Source organism: Gorilla gorilla, chromosome 4 (assembly GCF_029281585.2).
Source record: "Gorilla gorilla gorilla isolate KB3781 chromosome 4, NHGRI_mGorGor1-v2.1_pri, whole genome shotgun sequence".
In the NCBI taxonomy this organism is placed as follows: domain Eukaryota; kingdom Metazoa; phylum Chordata; class Mammalia; order Primates; family Hominidae; genus Gorilla; species Gorilla gorilla.
The window spans coordinates 94,818,417-94,830,802 of record NC_073228.2 but is presented as its reverse complement, the minus strand read 5'-3'; the positions used below and the strand labels follow the sequence as shown (position 1 = coordinate 94,830,802).

The 12,386-nt window shown below is 33.9% G+C and overlaps 1 protein-coding gene across 7 annotated transcripts in view; it reads right to left on the bottom strand.

Moving 5' to 3' along the window:
- ADGRV1 (adhesion G protein-coupled receptor V1) overlaps positions 1-12,386 on the bottom strand; it is a 596,887-nt gene that overhangs the window by 453,559 nt on the left and 130,942 nt on the right. For all 7 annotated transcript variants that reach the window (XM_055387526.2, XM_055387529.2, XM_055387534.2 and 4 more), the window contains 5 exons: positions 12,138-12,319; positions 10,202-11,013; positions 7,744-7,953; positions 1,098-1,228; positions 405-504 (listed from right to left, as the gene is read on the bottom strand). In XM_055387526.2, coding sequence (XP_055243501.2) covers positions 405-504; positions 1,098-1,228; positions 7,744-7,953; positions 10,202-11,013; positions 12,138-12,319 — 1,435 coding nt within the window. The remainder of the gene's footprint in view (positions 1-404; positions 505-1,097; positions 1,229-7,743; positions 7,954-10,201; positions 11,014-12,137; positions 12,320-12,386) is intronic.

The following is a 12,386-nucleotide window of genomic DNA, read 5'->3' as shown; positions in this document are numbered from 1 at the left end:
GAACTGAGATCGTGCCACTGCACTCCAGCCTGGTGACAGAGTGAGACCCTGTCGCAAAAAAAAAAAAAAAAAGACTAAATTTGATTTATCCATATAATTGGTCCAAAATTCAAATTGGCTTGTAAGTCTCAAATTAATTTCAAAAAAATTCTACCTTCGGAAATGAATTTTATTCTGTAAGTAACCATTTAGCAAAACGTTTCAGGGCTTCTTTCCTAGTCTATAAAGATAAGTATTCCCATATGGTGCTAATGTTTTGTAGATCTAACATTTCTAGGGGACACATAATAAAGTAACATTTTAAAAATCGGTATGCATCTAATTGTTAAATACAGAGATAACAGTTTTCCTTCTTTTATGAAAAGAATATACCAAAAAAAAATTAAAATTAAATTCTGAATTACCTTGTGTCCTGACATCATACAGAATGACTTGGTATACTTCTTTCTCCTCAGGAATGTTGTCATCCAACAAATGCACAAACAATGTTGTATTCAACGACCCCTATGTCATACAGAAAGAAATCAATCCCACTGTCGTTATTGAATATGAACTATCTCCTGCTTTATTTTTATTCACCTTATAAATTGTGCAGGCAAACATATTTTCATTTAAACAAAAGTTCTGTGGCTTAAAAATAAATAAATAAAAACCACTGACTCATGGGAACCTAAGCTCCAAGCAGACAGGGGCTAATTGTGGAAGATCTTGAATGCTGAGCTAATGAACATAAATCTTATTCATTGAGCAATGTAGCACTATTGGAAATCTCAAAGCACAAAGTTGGAGAGGTTTCTACAACAATGGTGAGTAGAAAAAACTGGAGCAGAGAAAAGAAGACAAGTGCTGCAGGGACACTAGTCATTAAAAGTCCAATGTACTACTCAAGGCAGAGGGTAATATTGGCTTGGCTTAATATTGAGGCAATGAGAAGGAAGATAAAAACAATTAAATACATCATCAAAGAATTCATACGAAGTAGGTCTGGAGAAGAAAGAAAGATAACAACTACAATAGTGCTGCTTTTCTATCCCATTTTCCTCAAAATACACCATTCTTTCTAGATATTTGCGATGGACTTTTCTTTGCAGTATTACCTCAGGAAAGAAGAGTTGTCCACTAAAGTTAGCAAAATTGAGTTCTAGATTTTGCCCAATAATTTTCCAGTTAACAGTAACATTTCCTCGACCAGGGAAAGTTCTTATCACATGGAATTGTAAAATTTCTCCTGCAAGTAAAATGTGTAAATTGATAAATGCTTAATGGAAAATAAACTTCACATTTGAACTCAACAAAACCCAAATCCCAAGCATGCAACTATTACAGCACCTTTCCCAAGAACATTACAAAGCTGTTTTGTTTTGAATTTTCTGGAAGCTTTATACATGCTTATTGTTTATTATCCCCACTTCTAAATACTTCAATTTAGTAGAACTTGAGGAAATTCAATATGTAAAAGTTACAAAAGCACATGCTAAAATGGGAAACACAAACTTTTATACACTCCAAAACATGCACCAGAACATAAGTGTTCTGTAAATTAAAGAAAATAATAAAGTCCTCATGATAGTAACACAAGTAAATTCTTCCTTCACTTTTCAAAAGGGCACAAATCCTTACACTGATATGCAATGTGATTTTACACAATGCATGCATAAAAATGCTTGCAAATACCTGAAAATCACATTTCTTTAGTTGTAACTTACATATACCATCAATGATTTTGTATTATAAAAAGAAATACAAAGGAAAGGTGTCAAATCTGTACATCAACATCTGTAACTTTGCCAAAGTTACAGTTATCCTTCCTGGATAATGGAGATATTTTAGATCTCTTCTATTCCTGGCTTTTGTCCCCATATAATACTTTACAAAAGTGAAGAAAATCATAACATGTCTTTCAAATTGCTAAAAGCATAAAGTAAGCTGTTAGGGAGCGTGCTAATGGCCATATGACTTGTTGAAAATATGCTCAATTCACTAGCTTTATATGATGATGAACACAACTAAGAAATACCAATGAACTGTATCACTAAAAAATTATTATTATGCAAGGATAGAATGATGTTTAAAAAGATTTAGAAGACAACATCCTTAATCAAACTGTATAGCATAGACATATAGTTAAAAACCACAAACATTCACTAAAAATGTCACTTTCAGTTAGTTTTAGTTCAGTTAGCTATCCAAGTAACTTTTGTGTATATAAGTAATATCTTCAAACATTTTTTAAAAATTAGAAATAAAGCAATAAAATTTAAACACCATTTTCAAGTATTTTTTAAACCGCCACATTTTTTATTTCTGAAGACAACTAAACAAATATTTCTTATAGGAAGATTTCTTAAAATATCATGAATTAATTAATTTAGAGACCATCTTAATTTCAATTTAAAAACACAAAATAATTTTTCATACTAAATTTAAACACAATTTTAACAAAATGAATATTTTAAGGAGAGTGGATAATATAAACAAAAGCATTAGAAAGGCTTCTTAAAACACATTTTAAGTGTGTCAATACAAAAAAAATTAGTTACCATTACATTAGTAGACTATGTCTTAGATTTATCTTTTAAAAGCACAGGAATTTCTAGATCAGATTGTCCAAAGATTGGGATGAAAATGAAAGACTATGTATAGTCAGCCATTGCTAGCATACCATTTAAAAATTTTGTATTTGTAAAACTTGTGAACAAAATATAGACACTACTATGAAACTCTGGTGTCTCTCTATTGTACAATACATAGAATTTCTTATAGAGCAAGTTTGGAATACTGAAAAACAAAAATTTATTACTAAAAAGCATAGAAAAATCTTTGAAGTTATTAAGCTATTTCACCTACAGTGTTGTCTGGTGACTCTTTCATAAGAGTCATGGTTTTCAAACTTTTCAAATCACAAAATTTGTTAATGGTTCAAAAAGAAAATTATGGAAGTTTAATGAAGTACTGAAGTGCAAAGAGAACACAAATGGCAAGAAAACAAAATGCAGGTCAAAAAATTTCCATGTTGAAGGGTAATCTATAATCACAATAATAAAATTGCAGTTGCAAGTTTAGACACAGAGATTTGGAAATAAATACATCATTTTTAGGTGAAAGTAAAAATAAAATGCTTAGGAGAAAAGAAAGTAAAATATTCAGACAAACTTACTACATGTAAAAACACTCAAAGTCTAATACTACTTCATCAATATCCCCTCTGAAAATTTAAAAAGTTACTACGAAAGTAACTTGCAAGAAAATACTGCAAAAATATAATTTGAAGTATGATACACACACACATATACACAAACACATGCGCACACACACGCACATAGAGAAGCACATATAAATAAAAGATAAATGAAGTATTTCTTAAACACATAATCTTGTAAGCCTAGTGAAAATGTATCATGTCAACAGCAAGAATAGTGTGAAATTTTTTCTAAGCAATAATCAAAAGGGAGGTATTTATTCTGTCTCTTTATTGCAGACTCCCAGGAGCCAGGTCCATTTAAAATGCCTCCTGGAAAAAATGACTGGACATATCAGAAAGATACCTTCTGCCAGGATGAAAAGTCAAACAGTCACAGGAAAATGAAAAACTTAAAAATAAGTGCTTAGCCTTCCAAATTTAAGGGAAAAGACAGAAGAAAAGTCTTAAGAGAGAGTATGTTATTTTTAGATGACAAAGACTTTACTAGGCACTAAACAGCCTTCTAGTTTTTGCCCAAGATGAAAGGCAGAAGAACCCTTACCTAACAAAGTGTCTGGCTACATAACCAGATGATCATCTTGATACGAAATCCAGAGTTTACCAAAAGTTAGTGACATATTTCAACTCTAAAGCAGATCTGTTACATGGTGTCTAGGACTAACCTAATGCAGATAAAGAACATGAATGAAGAATGCATTTTAATAAACCTAAGTGTTTTAGACACTTATTTTCAAGACCAGAATTCTTTCTACAAAGATAAACACCAACTACAATGTACATAAAACTAATGGAAAACCAAAATACAGAAAATATATTTTAATAGATTCGTGTATACATGACATACATATACTATCCAAATTGCCCTCTATAATAAAAAAGAAAACGGGATAAAACAATTATAGGAATATGAATAATGTGAAGCAGACTGTCAATAAGAACAGTTAAGAAAAAGTTGAGTGTTTCCAGTAGAGCGGTTCTATATATTTCTTTAAAGAATCACATTTCTTGCTCAAATCTTTGTGTAAAAAAGATTCACGCTGTCCCTAAGAGAAGAAAAAATTTAAAATCCATCGAACATGACATGATGATTATGCTGCTGCTCAGCTGGGTGACTGAAACACCTAACACAGATTTATAAAGAGCACATTTATACCCAGTGTGCAACCACAGTAAAATCCATTGTCCCGTATTTCTAAATTCTGTCCATTACATTTGAAAGAAAGTAATATTTACCACTGGGCAGCTCTCCAACTGCATTAGGACAAAATGTAGAAATAGGATTCTACAGAATTCAATACATTGTTAGAGACTAAGGCAATTCCTCCCATGAATCAAAAATGCATTCTAGAGCCAGAAGTTCAGCATAGTCCACATTTTAAATCTAATCACATAAATGAAACTCCAACACTAGGCTAAAAGCAATGTTAACACTGTTAAAAGCTCACATGGCACAATTATTTTTACCCCATTTGTTTAGCGGTTATCTCTGAAGAATCACCATGATGTTTTCATTAATTCACTTTCATAAAATCATCATGATACATTTCTCTGTGCAATTTTCATGGTAATATAAAGCATACACAAAATACTGAACTATTGTGGCTTAATATGTTTTTGAAAAAATAATTTATAATCTAGGAAAAGGCTTAGGAATGAAGAGAAAAAAGTAAGTAAAAAATAGAAATTGAATCCAACTTTTATGTAGAAAATGTAAAAAATCTAGGGAGCACTCATGCCAGCAAGAAAAGCAATTTGGTGTTTTAGATTGATATGCTAAAGCAGATTTTTAACCAATAACACCTTTGGACCATTTATTTTAATCAATAATCTTTCCTCTTTGCCTCTCCTGCAGATAATTAGCTGTTGGAAACTGACGAGGCCACAATATTGTTTTCAGGTGAAGTTCATCTGGGCCAAAGAGACTGTAGGTGTTCATATCTGCAGTTTCTCCAAGATGTTGTGGTACCCAGCAGGAGGGCCTCCGTGTCTTCAGAGCCCTCCAACTCACCACTAGCACCACCATCCAGGCTCATAGGATGCACTTTCACAACATTAGTGGCCCTACAGTTAAAATTCATTAAATTGATCCTAGACATCCAAATTGTTTTGTATTCCTTAGAAAAGAAATTTCATCACACTGCTGAAAAGTGCATGCCTAGTATAGCTCTAAGTCCCTCCTTAAATCTCGTCTATCCTTTCCTGATCTCAGCTCTTGTTTGTACCTTCCATACCACTAATACTTTGATTCTCTTTTCCTTCCCCATATTTCTTCAACAAAACAAAACAAATCCAAAATGCTCCCGTCATCTGTTCTATCCAATGCTTCTCCTCTCCTTGCTGTCATAGCCAATAAGCAGTGCTTCTCAAAACTTCATGCTGTGAAGGACAGGGCTTTGTGTTTTGTTTTGTTTGCCTTAATCCATTAGAGGCTGACCCTCTTACAAAACAGAATAAAATAAATGACTAGATAAGTTAAATAGCAAAAAACTAACACAAACGAAAAAGACATACAAAATACCAGCCCATAGATACTGCTTTTGGATATCACAGCAAAGTGAAATTGTTATAAGAGTTTCCAATCCTCTTGTCACAGACCAGAAGCAAACACTGAACAGGCAGCCTCCTGAAAGCCACATTGAGGAGGAACCCCTGAAGACCTCTACGTTTGTCATCCTTAGATATTTGCTTCCTATCCCCAATCCTCCTTTAAAATTCATCTACCATTGCCACTGTTTTATTTGGCCCATTTGAGATCTAACTCCCCTTTTTGGCCATGTTAGTATGAGACACACTGATTACTGAGTAATCAGTGTAACTGATTGAAAACACACTCTCTCCCTGGTTTCTCCCTGCCTCTCCAGCAAAGGCTTCTCTCTCCTCTCAGGTAATTTTTCTTTCCCAGCACCTTAGTCTGATGTTCTGCATGGTTCCATTCCGATAATTTGCTTTTTTTCCTCTGTCCACAAAAGTCATCATATTCATTTTCCAGATTTCAGCTATCATCTTTAACCAATGTCCATCTTAACCAATGTCCATCTTTAACCTGAAACAGAGTCAGGTTCTCTCACTAATTTCCTTCCCTCACACAGGCACTGCTACTCAAATTCATTATGCTTCCAACTCAAATAACTTCAAATATTTACCAAAAGTCCCTGCATTGCCAGGTTCTGCAGCAGACGCAAGTTCAAGCAAAAAAAGTCTCTCCTCACTAGGTGCCCTATATAGCATGGGCTTTGGATTTGACACAGCTGGGCATAAGCACTACCACTGAATAATTGCTGCTATTTAGTCTCTCTCAAATTCAGTTTCCTTGTATGAAAATCTGGTGTATACGATTATACCTATATCATAGGACTGCTGTTAAACTTAAGTGAAATAATGAAGGTGGAGTGTCTGCCACACAGAAAACACTCCATAAGTGTTACTGTTGTCATTATTATTAACTATTCCTGCAGTAACTCTGTATTATGTTACAAATAACTTTTTGATAGTTGATGATCTGTCTTTAGGTTAGATTTATGGAATTATTCACTTTTACTCATTACTGCTATGACAACATGCAATTCCAAACCATTAATAAAAGTAGAGTACTGAAAATGGCTCAAATATTTGCATGGATAAATAAACTTGCAAGTTGGAAGTACAGTAAGGGAAAAGGTAATACAGTAAAATACATTCTGTTTCTGGCACAGCCACTAACCATCTGACACTGTCAAGTCTTTTAATCTCTCTATGTCTCAATTTGTTTTCTCATCTATTAAATAGATGTCCAAGTACATAATCTATATCCTTTTCATTTATTAACTATTCAAGGTAAAATTATTTTTTTAATTCCAGATAAACTATGTAATGAAACACAGGCTACCAATACCTATTTACCCCAAAACAGGCTTACTCGAAGACAAAAACACTGTTATGTTTTAAACACACAAAAATCAGCCCATCTATGCAAAACCCTACATATGATGTAAAATATTAAGTAAGAATTCAAGAAAATTACTGTTTTTTAAGGAAAAAAAAGACATTTTATAAGGTTTGGCGCTTTGTTCATAAAATATACAAACATAATATAAAACCCAGGCTAAAATATTCACTGATTACAAACTATTACTTGTTTTTAACCGGTTGCCAATGTTTCACTGTTTGATACCAACAGCTACCCTTGGGCATACACTATACTTGCCAGAAACTATGCTAAGCACTTTACCTTTATTAGCTCATTTAATCCTCACAAAGAAACCTATGAAGTAATATTTTGAATCATGTAACAAATGGGAAAACTAAGCATTTCAGGTTTAACTTCCTTAAAATCATACCAGTAGAGAATGGCAAGCTAGAACATGGTATTGGTTTGCAAGGCTCCTAAATCTGGCTAAACAGTTCATTATAAAGCCTTCTCCCAAAGAAGTTCTATGCAGATTAACACACACACAGTTCAACAAAATAATGAAAGGGAAAAAATATCAAGTTTTAAAGAACTAGACAAAAGATAACATCCATAGAAAAGAAAATGAATATGCTTAACAAAAAAAGGAACCCACCTTCATGACCTATGACAGATCTGGAAGCTGTCTGAAAGCTAACAATTCCTGCCACATTGTCATTGGCCAAAATGTTCACTCTAACAGTGTCGGAGCTTGGCAAAATTCTACTTCCACCTTCAGTGTACACCAAACTAACTATGATACTTTCATCATCCTCTGGTTCAGAGTCATCCAAGATGGTTAAAATGACTGTCTTTTTGGTTTCACCTATAAAAACATCAATGGAATAAAAACCAAAGTAACAAAATCACCAACACAGAGAACTCAGAAAGGCCCAAAATAATTTCTATGTTTAAAAGTTAAATAAAAATATGAGTGAATTATAACAGTTCCATACCATGGGCAACATAAGCAAATTTTAATTATATATATATATATATCTTTTCACATATCAAACACTGTAAAATTTCATTAATGAAGACAGATTGTGGAGAAGGACATTTTGAATTATGGGAAAGTTAAAAGGTAGAATTGTTTCAAAGAATCATGGCTTTACTTCCTGGTTGTTAGCCAAGAACAGTGACCTAGCTAGGAAAAGAGCTTCAAAGGTATCCTGTTTAGAAACAACTCCCTTTAGGAAAGTGGAGTCTCATTCTCATTCTGGCATTACTGTGATTATTTTAATCAGATATCAACACAATACCTTCCTGAAAAACCAGGAACACTTAGGGAATTGTGGTCAAAATGAGGAACTAAAAAGGGATGTCCAATTCTGAGCAAAAGAACCAGCCTAAATGAGATGCATCTTTGAGTAACTCGATGAGATGAGAGCATCAAGTACCAGTCTCCAGGAAGTAGTGCAATGAAGGAAGAAAACAAAAGAGGAACTCAAAGGGACAAGTGACAGCAACAAAAGTCCAAGCAATCTACTTTGCAATTTGATCTAGTAGATAGGGCACCACAGAATGTCCCTAAATCCAATACTTTCTGCCGTTCAGCCTAAGGTGTCCCCTATTTATTTTCTCCCCACTTTCTGGAGAGACAATGAAGGAGTGGGAAAAGAAAAGGCAGGGAAAAGGAGAAAGGAGATTAAATGCATGTTCTCTCTTTTGTGGCCCTGCTGCATTTTCATCAATACAGCAGTGTCAAGATTGCTTTAAGAGAGTCTGCATTATCTAAGAATCTAAGTTAGCAATAGCTATAAAATAGAGTCCATTTTGTGTGATGCTAAGGTTATAATTCATGGTAATGGTAATTTATATAATGCTATTTCTTTATATATAACTTTCTTTGTAGTTAACATAACCACTGGAAAAATCCAACTTTATATTTTCATTTCCACTCCCTCCTCGTCACATTTTCATTATTCCTTTTGAAATAGAAAAGTTACCAATTACTAACCTGTTCCCATCTTCCGTCAAGCATATCATATCCCACTAAATCCTCAAATCACTGACTAGAAAATAACCATAATAAAAATATTTTATACAATTTTTAAAATTTACTCTAAAACATAATGATTATTATATGTTTCAAAAAGCGTATTACATATGTACCATGACCTCTAATTAGTTTCCAAAAAAAAGTATATGCCTTAAAAAGGTAAACAACCAATACAATGGATTGTTCTAAAATATAGAATTATGAACAAAGTTTCTTTCCTGCATTTTGTTGTATATTTTGAGGTTTTTAGAGTATACATTACTTTTTCAACCAGAAAAGCACTATGTTTTTTAAAATTTTGTGGAATATATAACTGCCCAAATGAGGATGTAATCAATAATCTCAATAAAGATACCTTTCCCACACCCAGAGAAAACTATTTTAAACATACTAACTTTCCCAATTTTAAATAGCACACAAGTCAACCAGTCCTGAAAACGAACCACTCAATCTGATCCTAATTCTAATTAGCTGATCATGTAAAATATCAGTATATTGTTTATGAAAATTTACAATAGTGATCTCAAGTGTAGGAACAGTATTATAAATTTATCATTAGGATTAATGTAATATAAATGCAGTCACCAAAGTTTATGCTACTTTTACTTACAAATAATTTTCTCTGATGATATTTCCTGATTTGTCTCGTGCATATGAAAATGTTTATCAATTAATACTCATTTTCCTAGCTACCGCTGCTTCTTACCAACATGTATGGTTGTAAGTACATGGGTCATTATTAAAATTTCCCTTAAAAAATCAGAACTTGCCTTATAGTTTCCTCTGTGCTTTGTCAAAGACACTACTATCAAACATAAAGGGATAAAATTCACATATTCCCGGAAAATCTATTTTTTAAACTAAAAAGATATATATGTACAGTCATGTCAGTCTATGTATGTCATGTCAACCATTAACAAGCCAATTAACTTCTATTTTTTTCTAAAGCCAAACTACATTTCTGTATATTAACAAGAATGTACACAGTAAGAATTCTTATAAATTTTATCATAAAAATGGACTATGATGACTTTACTGGGGCAACTGAAATTCACTTAGAACCATTGCTCACCTTCAGCAAAGGTCAGAATCTCTCCAGCACCTATAAAATCTAAACCTTCAGTAGCTGTTCCACCAACAACACGCCATTCGACTGCCACTTGACCTAAGCTGCCCCCTGTCCTGTGTATCGTCAGCTCCACCAAGGTTTGGGGCTGCTCCTGAACTTCAACAAATAAGCCATCTTCGGAAGTATTGGGACTAATACTGTAGATCACAAACACTCCAAACGCATCACCATTTAGTGCTATGACAACTGTAGAAATATTTGGCTGTCCTATGGTTGGCTGATTTTTCAAACTGGCTGAAATGTTCATGAGGTGAACTTCAAGGAGAGAAATTAGAAAACTCTCATCCATCTCTGGGAAATCATCAGGAAGAATAGACACTGTGAGATTTGCGAATTCATCACCTTCCTGCATTACGGCCCATTGCCTTGTCACAGGCTCATAGTCACTCCCAGCCACAGCCTGACCACTAAAAAGAGATGCTACCCTGGTCATGTTTTTCCTGTAGGTCCAGAAGTCTGAATTGTTGACAGCTGGGCTGATCCATGATGTCATCCAGAAACACTGGGGACCCTCAGAAGCACTGAAAAATGAAAACGCTGAGCAAGCTTGTTCCTTAAGGCACAAAGTGGCACAGGTATACAGGGGCTCCCCCACGGCAGAGACATTCATCCAAGTTCTCCAAAGTGGGTCAGGCACCCCTTGAATTGGTGATTCATAGTAGGACAGTAAATCTTGACCTTCCTCCATTGCCAGAGCCACTACATCAATGTTGGAAGTACTGTAGAACAACAACAGCCGACCAAAGTGCCCTCCGCTAAAATGTGGAGTGACAATTAAAAGACAGGTTAAGCACTCAAAGTAATTACAAATAGAGAAGAGGAATGCTGACTGTGGTCTTCAGTTTTTTAAAAAAATGTTTAAAGTCATAGTACAAACACAATCCTGTTTCTTAATTACACTTGTCTCCCAACATTTTGTTTTCTCCTGTGAGGAAACCTTGCTAATTTTCAATCAAACAACACTTATTTTTAACCAAGCTATGAAAATATTTTCCAAGGTATGCAAATTCAGGGTTTCAAAACAAAATTACAAAGTTAATTTTTATTGCTTTACTTAACTGAAACAAAGTAACAATGATAACAAACATGACTACATTTTGAGGAAATGCAGTAACAGCCAGCCCTCCTTATCCACAGGTTCTACATCTGTGGATTCAAGACCGTAGATCAAAAATATTCAGAAAAAAAAATTTAAAAAATACAAACTTTAAAAACCAGTCCAGTATAGCAACTATTTATATAGCATTTATATTGTATTAGGTATTATAAGTAATCTAGAGATGATTTAAAGTATATGGATGGCTGTGCATAGGTTATATGCAAATATTATATTTTACACCACTTTATATTAAAGGGAAGCATCCAAGGATTTTGTTATATCCAAGGACCCTGCAATCAATTCCCTGTGGATACCAGAGGGATGACTGTACTTGTCACAAGTTCCCAAGATCCTGTTTTCTATTTCTGAAGGAGCTCAGTGAGCCCAATGCTGCCTCACAAAAAAAGAAAAAAAAAAAGCAAGAAAAAACAGACCTGGAAATCAGCTCCTTCACACATCATACAAATGCTCTTTAATTTAAAAGCCAGTTATATTTAAGTACTAATTGTAACAAATTACAGATTAGAGCAATGCATTTCTGGGGTTAGAGAGCTCAGTGATGTAAAATTTATTACCCATTTCACTAACAATAGGTATGATAAATGAAAGGCCCTTTATACTAATAAGCATAATTCAATTAACACATTAAAATAACCTATAAAATAATTTATGGCATAGAAAAAACCACAAAACCTAAATGATTTAACTGTGCAAGGGATCCTTCCCCACCACCCCACAATTCTCATCACTCCCACAGATGCAAGTAGCTATCTCATATACCTTCGCCTGACAGTTATATTAGCACAGGAACTTCTTTCCAGAGGCTCTTGAACACGATAAACCGTCTGAGCAAAGGCTACTGTACCATAAGGATTATCATTGGCAGGAATAATAATATTTGCAATTCGATCTAACCCAATAGTACCTCCACCAGAGGCATCAGTTAGTTGCACTTGGATAACCTAAAAATACAATGAAAACTTCCTTAACAGCATCACAGTTCTGAAATTAGAACAAAAATAATTCAAG